Source organism: Bos indicus x Bos taurus, chromosome 11, assembly GCF_003369695.1.
Source record: "Bos indicus x Bos taurus breed Angus x Brahman F1 hybrid chromosome 11, Bos_hybrid_MaternalHap_v2.0, whole genome shotgun sequence".
Classification (NCBI taxonomy): Eukaryota; Metazoa; Chordata; class Mammalia; order Artiodactyla; family Bovidae; genus Bos; species Bos indicus x Bos taurus.
Window position 1 is genome coordinate 44,045,554 of NC_040086.1, and position 14,728 is coordinate 44,060,281.

Consider the following 14,728-nt stretch of genomic DNA (forward strand, 5'->3'; position numbering starts at 1 on the left):
GCTCTGTGATCCTAGGCAAGTGCCTCAGCATCTCTGAACCTAGGAGGGTCATCAAGAATGAACAGTTTAATGTGAAGATCTTGGGAAGTTCTTTCCAGTTCCCAGACTCTACTACTCTGTGAAAAGGAAATACCAGGGGAAACATCAAGGAAATACCCCTCATCGACCAGGGGAAAGTTAACTTTATTCTGGCCCATAAAGTAAAGAATTTTCTACAAGTCATGCGGGGGGAACTTTACCGGCAGTTTTTCCAACTCTCTTCAATCAACAAACATCACCAGATGCCCGCTATGCATGAGGCACCTCCAGGGTCAGTCAGGGCTCTGAGGTTTCTGAAGTAAGTTTTAAATCAGGACTTAGCACAAATAGCAACCAACCCCCACACATGCTGACCCTCCTGTGTGCTGGGCCTGCCGACCCGCTGCGTGTCCTGTTCCATCTAAAAATACATTGGTCCAAATCCACTAAGCTGGTCTCGTGACTCCTGAGGGTCCTTTCAAACATGGGTCATCAGAAGGACCCTCAGCATGCTGGGGCCACGGACAGTGCTGGCCGGAGCCAGCAGTCAACCTTGGAGTGGATGCAGGGGAGCGGGGCACGTGAGCGCCCCTGGTCAGATCTGACCCCCATGCTTCTCCCACCTGGGGCCTCCCAGTGGCTCTTGGGCTGCTTCCGCTGGCTACTTTCTTTGGCCTTTGCTCAGCTGAGGCTGCCAGGAGGCCTCCTCTGACTGACAGGCGTTCTGCTCCCCGTTCTCACCACCCTCTGGGGTCTAGGCAGACAGCCTCACCATCTGGATCGGGTGTTGCCCCCAAGGGACCAGAGAGCATGCTGTCTACTTGAGGGGCATGCTCAAATCAAAGCTGGTTTCATACTGAAGGGTCTGAAATCATCCACAGGGACCTCCCTGGTGGTCCAGCGGATAAGACTCCACACTCCCAATGCAGGGGGCCTGGGATCCATCCCTGGTCAGGGAACTAGATCCCTCCCACATGCCACAGTGGAGATCGAAGATCCTGAGTGCCGCAACTAAGATCCCTCAAAGCCATAAATATGTGAATGAAGTGCAAATCGCTCAGTCATGTCCAACTCTTTGCAACCTCATGGATTGTATAGTCCATGGAATCCTCCAGGCCAGAATACTGGAGTGGGTAGCCTTTCCCTTCTCCAGGGGCTCTTCCCTGGAGAGAACCCAGGTCTCCCATATTGTAGGTGGATTCTTTACCAGCTGAGCCATAAGGGAAGCCCCTAAAGTGAAAGCTCATTCGGTTGTATCCCAGTCTTTGGGACCCCATGGACTGCAGCCTGCCAGGCTCCTCTGTCCAAGGAATTCTCTAGGCCAGAATATTGGAGTGAGTAGCCATTCTCTTCTCCAGGGGAATCTTTTCAACCCAGGGACTGAACTCAGGTCTCCCACTCTCTCCACATTGCAGGAGAATTCTTTACCATCTGAGCCACAAGGGCAGCGCAAATATGTGAATAAGTATTTTTAAAAAGCGTGCACCAGAGAGAGAAAGAAAAAAAAAACACCCCAGGCTGTAGCAGAGCCAACAGCATGAGAAAAAGCCACCTGGACAGCGAGGCCAATAAAGGGAGTGACCCCTGCTGGGGATTGGGCCCACCGTCCAGCACAGCCTGGGCAGCACAGTGGCCTGACCACTGGACACGTCTCACTTGCCCTGAAAGACCAAAAGTGAAGAAAGGTAAAATGGCTCATCAACGATTTTTTTATACAGATCCCATGCTGAAATGACAACATTTTTGGATATTGGGTCTAGTAGATTACACCATTAAAATGAATTTCACTTTTTATCTTATTTTTAACTTTCCACAATGTGGCTACAGGAAGACTGCAAATTACACGTGTGGTCTGAATTATAGTTCCATCTGCGGCACTGACATAGAAATCTGGACTCCCGTCTTGGCTCAGCTGACCGCTAGCTGATGGTGACTGAAGCCAGCTCCCCAGACTCAGTTTCTTTCTGAAATAAGCCCACTTTCCTCACTGCTGGGGAAGAGCTGAGGGCCAGCCCCACCGAAGAGGAGGCCGGCACCCGAGCCTGGCCTGTGCCCTGCGCCGCCCTAGTGTGCGCTGCCCATGGACAGAACACTGAGGGGAGGATGGCAACTGCTCACATGCACGAGAGGTCTGTGGACGTGTTATTAGACGTCCTGACACCTGGCAGTAAGTGTCTAATCCCAGCAGAGCGAGTAGTTCACCGTGACTTTCCCGCAGAAGGAACTCAAGCGTCTTGAGAAGGGGGTGTTTTTTTTGGTTTTTTTTTTGATGTACATGAGCACGCTGGGCTTGGCTAGCCCTCCCCAAATGGTGTCTGATGCCAAAGAAGTAGGACCACCCACTTGGCACTTACCTTCTCGTTTTTCCTCTCATCTGGTCTGCCTCCCGCGCTGGTGGGGCTGGATGCGGTCAGGCCACTGGCGGGGCCCCCTCCGGCCTCCCCGTTGAGGTTGGCGGCGCTGACGTTGGGAGGGGTGACGGCTGAGGCTGCCGAGGCGAGCGGGATGGCTGGCCGGGGGCACTGCGTCACTGGCTGGGGGCTGTGCTGCGGGGACCCCAAGGCGGGGGGCCTGAGGCCGGCGGGCAGGCGAGACGGGGAGTTCTGAGTGCGCAGGGGCGACACCGTGGCGGTCGGCCGGCCCTGGACCTGGGCCGGGTGGGCAGCTAGGAGAGAGGGGTGGAGAGGGCGGGGGAAGGTCATTCTGCAGCCGGCAATCCCTCCTGCCCACACACCTCTGCCGACCTCCTCACCTTGGCCCTTCCCAGGTTCCTACAGTCTGAACTGCAGTTGTCTGCCGGTGATGAACCAGTATACTCTGGTTTTACAAACATCCTGTTCAACCCTTCTAGACTTGAAGCCCCTAGTGAAATGAAATGTTTCCTACTTTAAGCTCTACCAGTAAACAGCCTTTTCCAAATGCACATTTCTGAGCCCAGGTGAAACAAAGCCAGCTATTTGGAAGCCATCAGCTGCTTTCTCTCCTGTAAGCACTGAGGAGCTGGGGGGATGTGAGAGGCGGCCACACCGTTACCTTCGCCTTCTTTGACGGTGAACAAGGAATTAGTTTGTGAACAATAAAGAAAGCAGGATTGGCCCCAGATAGCTATGTGCATATGAAAGAAATGATTTCAGCAAGCCTGGACGCTTGAATTTTCCCATACATAGAGGATCACTAAATCTCTTCATGTGAGAGATATAGTTTTCTCTTAATTAACCGTAATATTTTAATATTTAGATTACCTGCCTCTCCCTGCAAACTCGTATGTAGCCTGCCTCCTCCCCTACCTCCTCAAAGCACTCTTGGGGTCACCTGAGATGCTGTCTCCTGGGCTCGAGTCCTAACATTCCTACTGAATAAAACCTAACTCTCAGCTTTTAGGTTGTGCGTATTTTTTTTAGTGGACACTGTGGAGGAGCCTGGAAGAAGCCTGGGGAGGCCCTGGGTTACCAGGCACCACTGAATGTGAGGGGATCTCTGGACAGTGTGGCTGGGCGGTCTCCACCTGGAACTGGAAGTTACGGCCCAGCCCCTGGCTCCCATACCCAGTGGTCGAGCTGGCTAAGCACCAGCCATGATCACCGATGAACGCTCACCATCCACCTCCCTACCCCAGTGTAAGCTCTGCATGGTGGGACCTTCATGTTTCATTCACTAACATGTTCCAAACAGCTGGAATGATGCCTGGCACATAGTAAGTGCTGAATAAAATTGTTTCAGAATATTTGTGTCTGAGAAAAGAGAACTCGGCTAAAACACCTGTACAGATTTCACAGAACTAAAGCACTGGAGAAGAAAAGAACATTTCCAAAGAGAGGTGGGGCTCACTCCACAGCTGGTACGAGGGTGAGAGTCCATGGGCCCTCAGTCGCCCGCCTGGCAGGACCCAAATGTGCGCCTGTTACCGCCTAAGCCTGCTGGTCTGCGACACCACAGTAGATGTGGGCTGCTGGAGGAAAGACTGTGGACATGCCATTGCTCTCAGTCTGCCCCCCACTTCTCTAACCCATCATCTCAGTAACTCTGGGCCCCTGAATCCTGCCGGCTCTCACAGGTCCACTCCGCCTCCCAGGACTGGGTTCAGTAGGTGCTTTACAGAAAGCAAGTGAGTGAAAGATGATCTGCTTATTGTCACCTCTGTCCTTCCCTCACTCTCAGGCCATCATGTCCTGTCACATGGAGGAGCAGATGCTGGAAAGTCCACAACTTCAGGGCCATCTCTGTCTGGACACAACCCCTCAGCCTCCAGGCCCAGGGCATGCACTCAGTTTCTCCTGTCCGTCATTCTGCCCCCTCCTGTAGCTAACCCCGCCCTCAGGCCAGAGCTAGACTCACCTCCAAGTCCAGGTGGAGCTCCATTCCCTCCCCTACTCCAGGAGGGGTCTCAGTACAGAGCATGCCCAAGAAGAGCTCAGTACTGACCACCCCCAGCAAGGGGTTCAGTACTGACCACCCTCAGCATGGCCTTCGTCCTTAGACGTCCTCAAGGGGCCGCCTGTCGGTCTTCTGCAGGAGGTGAGAGTCAGCCAACACCATCAGCTTCATCCCGGAGCCCAGGAGGCCAGCACGTCAACTCTTTTGTGTCCCTTTGTTTACATCCACACAATGGCTTCTTGAAGTATCAGAATTAACCATGCTCTCTGTGTCCAGAACAAGGGGCAGGAGTCCCACATGATTCATTCTTCCAGGAGTCTCAACTCACTTCCATACCAGAAATACCGCTTCTCACCCCATTCTTCCATCATGTTATCTGGACAAGAGCAACTGTGACTCCTCTCTCATCAAATTAATGGACACTTTTATGTTTTCAGAAAAAGTACTTATTGATCCAGTCATTTGTCTTCACACCAATACCACACTGATGACTGCGGCTTTATCAGTCCAGTTCAGTTCAGTCACTCAGTCGTGTCTGACTCTTTGCGACCCCATGGACTGCAAAATACAAGGTTTCCCTGTTTATCACCAACTCCCGGAGCTTACTCAAACTCATGTCCATTGAGTCAGTGTCATTCTCTGTCATCTGCTTTTCCTCCTGCCTTCAATCTTTCCCAGCATCAGGGTCTTTTCCCATGAGTCGGCTCTTCATATCAGGTGGCCAAAGTATTGGAGTTTCAGTTTCAGCATCAGTCCTTCCAATGAATATTCAGGACTAATTTCCTTTAGGATGGAAAGGGACTCTCAAGAGTCTTCTCCAACACCACATTTCAGAAGCATCAATTCTTCAGCACTCACCTTTCTTTATAGTCCAACTCTCACATCCACACATGACCACTGGAAAAACCATAGCTTTGACTAGATGGACCTTTGTTGGCAAAGCAATGTCTTTACTTTTTAATATGCTGTCTATGTTGGTCATAGTTTTTCTTCCAAGGAGCAAGCGTCTTTTAATTTCATGGCTGAAGTCACCATCTGCAGTGATTTTGTAGCCCCCCCCAAATAAAGTCTGTTGCTGTTTCCATTGTTCTCCCATCTATTTGCCATGAAGTGATGGGACTGTATGCCATGATCTTTACTGAATGTTGAATTTTAAGCAAACTTTTTCACTCTCCTCTTTCACTTTCATCAAGAGGCTCTTTAGCTCCTCTTTGCTTTCTGCCATAAGGGTGGTGTCATCTGCGTATTTGAGGTTATTGCTATTTCTCCTGGCAATCTTGATTCCAGCTTATGCTTCATCCAGTCCAGCATTTCTCATGATGTACTCTGCATATAAGTTAAAAGAGCAGGGTGACAATATACAGCCTTGATGTACTCCTTTTTCTATTTGGAACCAGTCCGTTGTTCCACGTCCAGTTCTAACTTGCTTCTTGACCTGCATACAGATTTCTCAGGAGGCAAGTCAGGTGGTCTGGTATTCCCATCTCTTGAAAAATTTTCCACAGTTTGTTGTGATCCACATAGTCAAAGGCTTTGGCATAGTCAATAAAGCAGAGTTAGATGTTTTTCTGGAACTCTTTTGCTTCTTCGATGATCCAACAGATGTTGGCAATTTGATCTCTGGTTCTTCTGGCTTTTCTAAATCCAGCTTGAACATCTGGAAGTTCATAGTGCACATACTGTTGAAGCCTGGCGTGAAGAAATGCGGCTTTACAATGTGTCTTAAAATCAGTGTTAGCTTTCAACTTGTTTTTTTGACCAAGGTCCTCTGCATGCCTATATGAATCTAGGTAGCAGATTATCAGGTTCTACCAAAAAATTGGGTTAGATCTTGATTGGCACTCCACTGACTCCATAGGTCAGTTTTTGGAGAATAAACACCTTGACAACATTAAGTTTTCTTACTCCTAAATAAAGTATATCTCTGTAAATATTTAAGACTTCCTTAATTTCTTTCTTTAATTTGCAATATTTTGGAATGTTCAAGTCTTATTCATCTTTTATCAGATTTAATCCTAAGTAATTTATGTTTTTAATGCTATCAAAATTGGTATCATTTTTAAAATGCCAATTTCCAAAAATCATTCCTGGCATAGAGAAACAAAATTGACTTTTGTATGTTGACCTTGTGTTCTGTAACCTTTGTGTAGATGCCTGTTTCCACCTGGTATGTTTTTCCTTCTTTCTAAAGACTACTGTTTGACATTTTTCATGGTGTGTGATGACATCTTTTTAACTTCACTGTGTCTGAATAATTCTTTATTTTGCTTTCATTTATGAGAGACATTTGTTGGGTGTAGAATCCTAACTTGACAGATGCATTTCTTTCGGGACTTGTTAGGTTTTCCACTGTCTTCTCACTTGTAGTGTTCCTGACAAGAAATCTACTGTCGCCCTTATTTTTTTCCTACACTATGTATCTTTTCTTTATTGCGACTTTCAAGGTTGTCTTCATCACAGATTTTGAACAATTTGATCATACTTTGCCTTGTTGTAGTTTTCTTCATGTTCCTTGTGCTTGGGAGTCCCTGAGTGTCACTGATCCATGAGTTTACAGCTTTTATCAAATTTAGAACAATTTTGGTCATTATTTATTCAACGCATTTTTCTGTCCCACCCTTGTCTCCTTTACTTTAGGGACTTCAATTAAAAATATATTTGGCAACTTGAAATTGTCCTGCTGCTCACTGATGCTCTGTTCATTTTAAAAAATTCTCTTGTCTCTTTGTTTCATAGTTTCTACTGCTAGATCTTCAAGTTCACTACTATTTTCTAAGCAATGTCTAATCTGCCATTAATGCCATCCAGTGTGTATTCTTGATCTCACACTGTGTAGTTATTTTTAGAAGCTTGATTTCAGTCTTTAAAGTATCTTCCATGTTTCTACTTACCTTTTTGAGCATATGAAATACAATTATGACATCTTTTTTAGCATCTTTGTTCTGGGTCAGCTTTGATGACTGGTTGGTTGATCTCATCTCTGTGGGGCGTGTTCTCCCTGCTCTTCTGCATGCCTGGTGCTTCATTATTGCCATCAGACACAGGTGGGCGGGGTGCGGCTGCCCCAGCCAGGTGAGCTCCTCTGCACGGTGGCTGGTGTCCTGGGAGCCGGCTGGTGGGAACAGGCACTTCCCAGCAGAGTCCTTGTGCTCTTGGCCCACATGGTCCCTCACATGCCTGCCCATCAGTTCTCAGTGTCCTGAGCCAGGGACACTGCACACTCTGGAGCTCGGTCATCCAGACCCTCATCTCCATACCCCCACCCAGGGAGCCTTCTGGACTGGCCCCGTGCTCTCCCTGTGCTGACACCTGGCCTTCTCCCCAGGAGGTGAGCTAGGACCTTCCTCTGTGTTCTCATCTCTCATGGATCACCATCCTTGGTCTTCTAGTATCCAGTGTCTCACAACCACTGTTTTATATATTCCTTGTTTTTTTCAGTTGTTTCCGGTGGGAGGGTAAATCCTGACCTCATTGCTTTATCTTGGCCATAAGCAGAAATCTAGCTTTCTCCTTACATATAAAAATCTGGTTATATCTATTATTTTAAATCCTCTTAGGAGCCCTGCTGCCCACAGAATAAAAACTGACGTTCCTTGACCCAGTGGAAGAGAAACAGCCCGATCTGCTCCCCTCAGCTTTGTCACAGGCCTCACAGCCGCCAACACGCCTGCCCTCTGGGGCTCAGAGCCTCCCTCGTGCTCCACCATTGCACGCTCTGCTCTGAGCTTTAGACCTAACGTCCACCTTGCCTCTGCAGAGAAACTGTCACCAACACTCTGCTCCTCCTTCCCACCTCTGTCTCAGTCACACTAAAACAGTCAGAATCACTCTAAGCACAAACTGTGGTCCTGCTCATCTCCATGCCTTCGTGGCCGGAATTCCCCATCTGTTTGGTCCACTCGGGTACTTCTGTCTGTCCTTTAGGAACCAAGGCAGCATCACATCCTCCTGGAGATGGTCCACAGCCCCCTCCGCAGTCACCCCCTCCTTCCCTTTTGGTCTGAGGGGTCGAGGGGGGTCCACCCCCACTGCTCCCTATACCTTCACACCCCCCAAGCCTCCACCCAGTGCTTTTCAAACTCCACTGTAACCTGGGTCTCCTCATCTTCCTCTCTAAGGTGGGGGATAGAAATGGGTCCAGACCCCAGCAGAGCCCTCGTGCACCCAGCTCTCTCCCAGTGCATTTTGCTGATAAATGATTGGCCATGTGGGGCCCTTGCCCTCTGGGCACCACGGCCAAGGCAACCAGGCCTTTGTCCATGACTGTGGTTTGGTCTGAGGACACTAACAAGGATCTCCCAGGTGCCGGAGCTGGGGTTTGCTGAGATGGGGCAGTCACTGCAGTGAGCGATCCCCTGCCTGTGCACACTGTCAGGAGTGTGTTCTTGCTTTCCAGACACAGAAGGAAGTGGAAAATGCTGTGGGGACTCCAGATACCTAATTACCGCTATGATGGGGGCATCCTGTATCCTGGCTGCGGCACATGAGTTGGGGACCAGCCCTGGACTGGAACACACCCAGCATGCCATTAAACCATCCTGTGCCTCACTCTCCCACACGTGAATTAAACAGATGGAAGAGCATGCCTGTTACCCATGCTGGTTACCATGGTGATTGAGGACCGAGAGAGTGTTGTTCTGCTCTGGCTTGCCGATTTCTTTGATTCTGCTGTTATTCCATTCCATAAATGAGATGGGCAGGTTATATTCCTCCTTGAACTGGTGGGTTTCCTGACATGGTGGAGTGTGGACAGGCCCTCGTAGGGCACTTGGTGCAGAGCTGGGTGGCTGGGATGGATGTACACTCCGTGAGAGGCAGGCCTGCCATGGCTCTCAGCATCATGGAGCACAGAGCAGGCTGGGGAATGGATGAGGGGGTCACAAGCAGGAGGCCCTACCTGGGAGCTCCAGGCCCAGGAGACCAGCACCTCAGTGCATGTCTCCCCAGCCGTGCAGCAGTGGGTGGGCACTTCCTGGGCACGCTATCTCTAGGCCTCAGGGGCTGCATCCACAGCTGGAGGCTACAATGAGCACCATCAGCTGCCCTGAGCCATGGCTGGATGGAAGGTAACGGCTGGGCCGAGAGGTTGGCCACAGGTGATATCGCTGCAGATTCTTCTAGGGCAGAGACAACAAGCTCTTCTCCAGGGCCCTACTGGCCAGGTGAAAGACAGACCTCACTTTCCACTAATTTAGGGAAAAAAAAAAACATATATGAAGGACTCTTGTTGTTCAGTTGCCAAGTCATGTCTGACTCTTCGTGACCCCATGGACTGCAGCACACCAGGCTTCCCTGTCCTTTATCATCTCCCACATTTACAAAGTGAGTCTTAGCAAACCTACACAAAGGCGGGGCCAAGCCCATCCACAGGGCTTCCTTGGTACAGAGCCTGCTGTGGCTGAATGAGAACACCCAGCATGAGGCTGGACACCAGGGTAGGGCTGCTGTCGGGGACTTTCCTGGTGGCTCAGTGGATAAGAATCCACCTTCCGATGCAGGGGACACAGGTTTGATCTCTGCTCCAGGAAGATTCTACACGTAACTAAGCCCGTGTGCTATTGAGCCTGTGCTCTAGAGCCCGTGAGCTGCAACTACCGAGCCTATGTGCCACAACTACTGAAGCTCGGGCGCTCTAGAGCTCCACAGCAAGAGAAGCCACCACCACGAGAAGCCCGGGCACCACAATAAAGAATAGCCTCCACTCTGCAACTAGAGAAAGCCTGTGCACAGGAATGAACACCCAGCCCACAGTCAAAAATAAAATAAATAAATTGTTGTTGCTGTTTAGTTGCTAAGTCGTGTCTGACTCTTTTGCAACCCCCTGGACTGTAGCCTGCCAGGCTCCTCTGTCCGCGAGATTTCCCAGGCAAGAATACTGGAGTGGGTTGCCATTTCCTTCTCCAGGGAGTCTTCCTGACTGAGGGAATAAACCTGCTCTCGTGCACTGGCAGGTGGATTCTTTACCACTGAGCCACCAGGGAAGCCCAAAATAAAATAAATAATTTGGAAAAAAAGACATTCTGAGAAAGAGATTATTTTTGAGAATGGGGTGGGAGTGGAAAGGAATTCTGAATCATTTAAATGAAACTCAGAGGCACGTCCTCCCATCCTGGGTCCCGTTCACCGCACAGTGACAATGTTACTGGCTTATGTGTCGGAAAGTTACTGGCCTGGCTCCCAGGAGGACCACGTGAGTCAAGCTTAGCAGTTCTTCTTAGCTGACTGCCAAGCTTCCAAGCAAGATGCGTTTACCCTGTTCACACCTTCAGGACCCTCCCCACACTTCCTCTCGTCTCATGCTACACAGGGAGCCACCTAGACTGTCCTGACTTCTGGTTGGTCTTCTACTGATGAAGCTGCATGAGGAGCAGTGGCCATCACTCCTCAGCCTCAAAGCATCTCAGGAAGCACCTCTGTGGGTTGGTCTCATTACCAGCTCTGTCCTGGGTGGGGCGGGGAAGGGGGGGTTGCTGCCTCATCAGGAGACCCCTTGGTGCCTGGCATGTAGATGCAGGTGACCCACAGTGGCTCACAGGGCCACCCAGAGGTGCCAAGGTCACCTCACTGGTCCAGCCAGTCCTCTTGCTGCATGAAGTGTATAAACACCTGTGAATTTTCTAATCCATTCCAGCTACAGGACAGGCTATGAAGATATGTCAACATGTTCCCCAGGACTAGCATAAATTCATGATTACAGGGCACCCCTCCACGGACTGCTCAAGACCTGGGCCAAAGGACACTCATAACTTGTGTCCCTGAGATCAGCTTCCTCAAATTTTCCAGCAGAGTGAGGTCCCCAGGAGGCTGCTACATACCAGTGGGGCCGGCGCTCCGGGCCTGGCTGGCTGCTGGCTGGACTGTGTGCCTCAGACAACTGCCCAGTGGGGGAGAGGCGGCCTGGTGCTGAGCTGGGACCTGGGCTGTGGTGAGGGGAAGGGCTGGCCTCAGGGCCGTGGCCGGGCTGCTCAGACTCCCACCGCCTGGGTGCATGGTTGTGGCCATCCCTTTGGCCAGGGGAGACCCTCCGACTGCATTATTCCGGGGTGGCCCAGCCCCTCCTACAGGAATCCTGAGGAAATGAACAGAATGAAGTCAGGGGAGGGCACAGATACACTCACGCCACACAGACTGATGAAGCATCGCTCAGCCGCTTGGCTCTGAGAGCTGGAGGCCACACCATCCAGGACAAGTCCTACAGCAGTACCAAGATGACCTGGGCATGTGGTGCCCAGAGGCCCGGCTGAACAGCAGAGCCCCTGACAACCACACAGTCTCTCCACCTGCATATGTGACAACCAGTGAAAGAGCCAAAGGAAACAGGAAAGTGATGCTAATCAGATATTTTGTTCCTGCCTTGATTTAGTCTAACAAACAGCTGTGTGTCCCCAGAGGCAGAAGGAATGGGCTTGGCACATCTGGCAGGCAGCAGGAGGCAGGGGCCCGGCTCCTTCTGGATGAGGGACTCCTGGGAGTCCAGGAAAGGGCGCAGACAAGCCTTGTGTTTGCGGTTTTACCCCAGACTTTCCAGAGAAAGTGATGTGGAGAGTCCAGGACACACCGTGGAGCACAGGACTCTGAGACAGGCCCCAGTGGCTCCTCCCCCTGCACAGGCCAGCTTGAACCATGCACCAGCACCAAGCATGTGGGGCTGGGGTGGGGAACTCCTAGGATCCATTATCAGGATCACACGCCTTCCATTTGTCCAAGAGCCGGAAAAACTCCCCATCTGTCTCCTCTGGATCTCAGCTATGAGGCTCGGGGAGCCACCCATGGTAGGAGCAAGCAGAGCCTCTGCAGAGCAGCTGTGGGGAGAAGGGCCTCCCTGCACAGGGCCACAGGGCCACAGGGCTCACAAGTGGGCCTTTCCAGGAGGGTATGGGGGATGAGGCTCCCGGGCCTGCTGCTGTGAAGGTACAAGTCAGGCTGTGTCAGTGCAGGTCTGGGTGTTTACTTTGCTTGGAGTCTTAACAGGGGGTGGGGTGGGGGTTCTGCAGCAGGTCTCTGCAGGTCCTGGGCTGTGAACACTGGGCTGAGGCATCCGGGGCTCCCCAGAGCGAGGCCAACCCTAAACCAAACCTGCAGGGGACGCCCCTCTCCATGAAAACATCTGACAACCCTGGGTCACCTCGAGCTAACTATTAAACTTGCTTTTGCCAGTTTATAAAAATAATGTAACCATAAATTCGTAAAACACAGGAAATGACAAGGAAAGAAAAAAATTAATTACTCATAATGTTCCACTCAGTAATAATGGTTAACTTTTGGGAACATGAAATCTTTCCTTCACGTGTGTGAATGGCATGTGCCTTTTGCACACACACCCACTGTACTCATATGTGTGCACACGTACATGCATGCACTTGTGCCCACAAGATCCGGCCCTGTGACATGCCCCCGTGTGGTGCTCCAGCTCCTCCCAGCCACCTTCTCCCCGGGGCAGCGGGCAGAAGGAAAGCAGGCGGGGCGCGGTCTCTGGTCTCCACACGGCTGCGGCCACAGGAGGCGGGTAGTGAGGGCCTCACCTGGAGACGGGTGTCACGTAGTTGCCAGGGAACACGCCTGAGAGTCCGGTGCGCAGGGCCGTGCCCTTGAACCAGCCATCCCGGCACTTCTCCAGGACGCGGTACGTGTCGCCCTTGCGCAGCTCCAGCTCGTCACTCTTCTGGGGCTTGTAGGCATAGAGCGCCAGGTACCTGTGGGCAAGAGGCAGGTGGTGAGTGGTGCCGCGGACAGAAGGGTGCCCTCGCACACTTGGTGGGCAGTCAGGGGCCAGGAGGAGCCCCCGGGGAAAGACCTCTGGAGCCACGGGCTCCACACCCTTTGCCAACCTGCAGGCTGAACTCAGAGAGGCCCTGCCAGGACCAGATGAGGGGCCAGCTGTCTGGGTCCACTTTGTTCTCTTTTCTCTGATTAATACCTGATGCTCTGGAGAAGGCAATGGCACCCCACTCCAGTACTCTTGCCTGGAGAATCCCATGGATGGAGGAGCCTGGTGGGCTGTAGTCCATGGGGTCGACAAGAGTCGCACACGACTGAGTGACTTCACTTTCACTTTTCATTTTCATGCATTGAAGAAGGAAATAGCAACCCACTCCAGTGTTCTTGCCTGGAGAATCCCAGGGACGGGGGAGCGTGGTGGGCTGCCGTCTATGAGGTCGCACAGAGTCAGACATGACTGAAGTGACTTAGCAGCAGCAGCAGCTCTGGGCAAGAGAAGGCTTTAGGGAAAACGGGTGAACTACGCAGCTTTGGGTGGGTTTCCTCGTTTAGTCCCACCTGCCCACTCACCCAGCCATGAAAACTGGAGGAGATTTGGAGGCCCTTTTAAAGAAAAACCAGCCCAATTAGGGACTCCTTAGATAGGTGACTAACTGAAATTCTACTTTCAAGATTTTTTAACAGCTTGGTGGTGTGAGCCCTAGCTGAGGGCTTAGACACTGCACTCCTCACTTGCCAGGACTCTTTGAAATATCCTGAGCCCCTGGCACCATCCTCAGAACCTCTGATAAGTGCTTTGCTACTTTGGGGGTTTGTGGAAGGGAATGTTTGACCTAACAGAGAGAATGATTTCAGGCAAATACCCTGCTTGCAAGATCTGGGCAGGAAAAGTGGTGGGGGCTTCACTCCAACAAAGAAACGAGATGCATTAAAACAATTTTTTTTGGCTGTAACCATGTGGCATGTAGGACCTTAGTTCCCTGACCAGGGATCGAACATGTGCTCCCTGCAATGGCAGCATGGAGTCTTAACTGCTGGACCGCCAGGGAAATCCCAAGATGCATTTCTAAAGAAGCATCATCTCCTGGGCCTCCTTTCAGGATGGGCCTGGTGGGCACACTGCCCCTGCTGGGCCCCAGGAGCCTCCTTCTTTGCCTCCTAGCCACCCTCCCAGCCTCCGGGACTGGGTGACTTCAGGGGCTACCTGTACTGTCCACTGCCCAGTGGAGCATGAAGCTGTGGACAGAGGGCCATCCGAGGGTGAAGTGCTGTCCCTGCTGGGGAGAGTAGGACCTCGGGCAGTGAGCGAGAGGCTCAGAGGTTCCAGTAGCCAGGGCAGCCCTCCCCTCCACATGGCACAGTCCCCCCGCACACCCAGCAAGCCTCCCCCACACCTAGCATAGTGCCCATTGGCACCTACTTTCACAGTGGCATCAACCCAGATTCTAAAAGACAGACATGTGTTAGCAACTGCAGCAAAGGCCCGACGAGCTGTGTGTATGTGTGTGTGTCTGTCTGTCTGTGATTCAGGGAGGGGTCTTCAGATGACAGAGTGATCTCTGGGGATGAGTTGATGGTCCCACTCAAAATCCTGGAATCCCCAAGCCATTCAGGGAAC

The 14,728-nt window shown here is 51.4% G+C and overlaps 1 protein-coding gene across 3 annotated transcripts in view; it reads right to left on the minus strand.

The window, feature by feature from the left end:
- SH3RF3 (SH3 domain containing ring finger 3) overlaps positions 1-14,728 on the minus strand; it is a 161,645-nt gene that overhangs the window by 25,867 nt on the left and 121,050 nt on the right. For all 3 annotated transcript variants that reach the window (XR_003513371.1, XM_027555405.1, XM_027555403.1), the window contains 3 exons: positions 12,915-13,085; positions 11,208-11,461; positions 2,373-2,683 (listed from right to left, as the gene is read on the minus strand). Coding sequence is in view for 2 of the 3 variants with exons in the window: in XM_027555405.1 (XP_027411206.1) it covers positions 2,373-2,683; positions 11,208-11,461; positions 12,915-13,085 (736 nt within the window). In the remaining variant the exon portion in view is untranslated. The remainder of the gene's footprint in view (positions 1-2,372; positions 2,684-11,207; positions 11,462-12,914; positions 13,086-14,728) is intronic.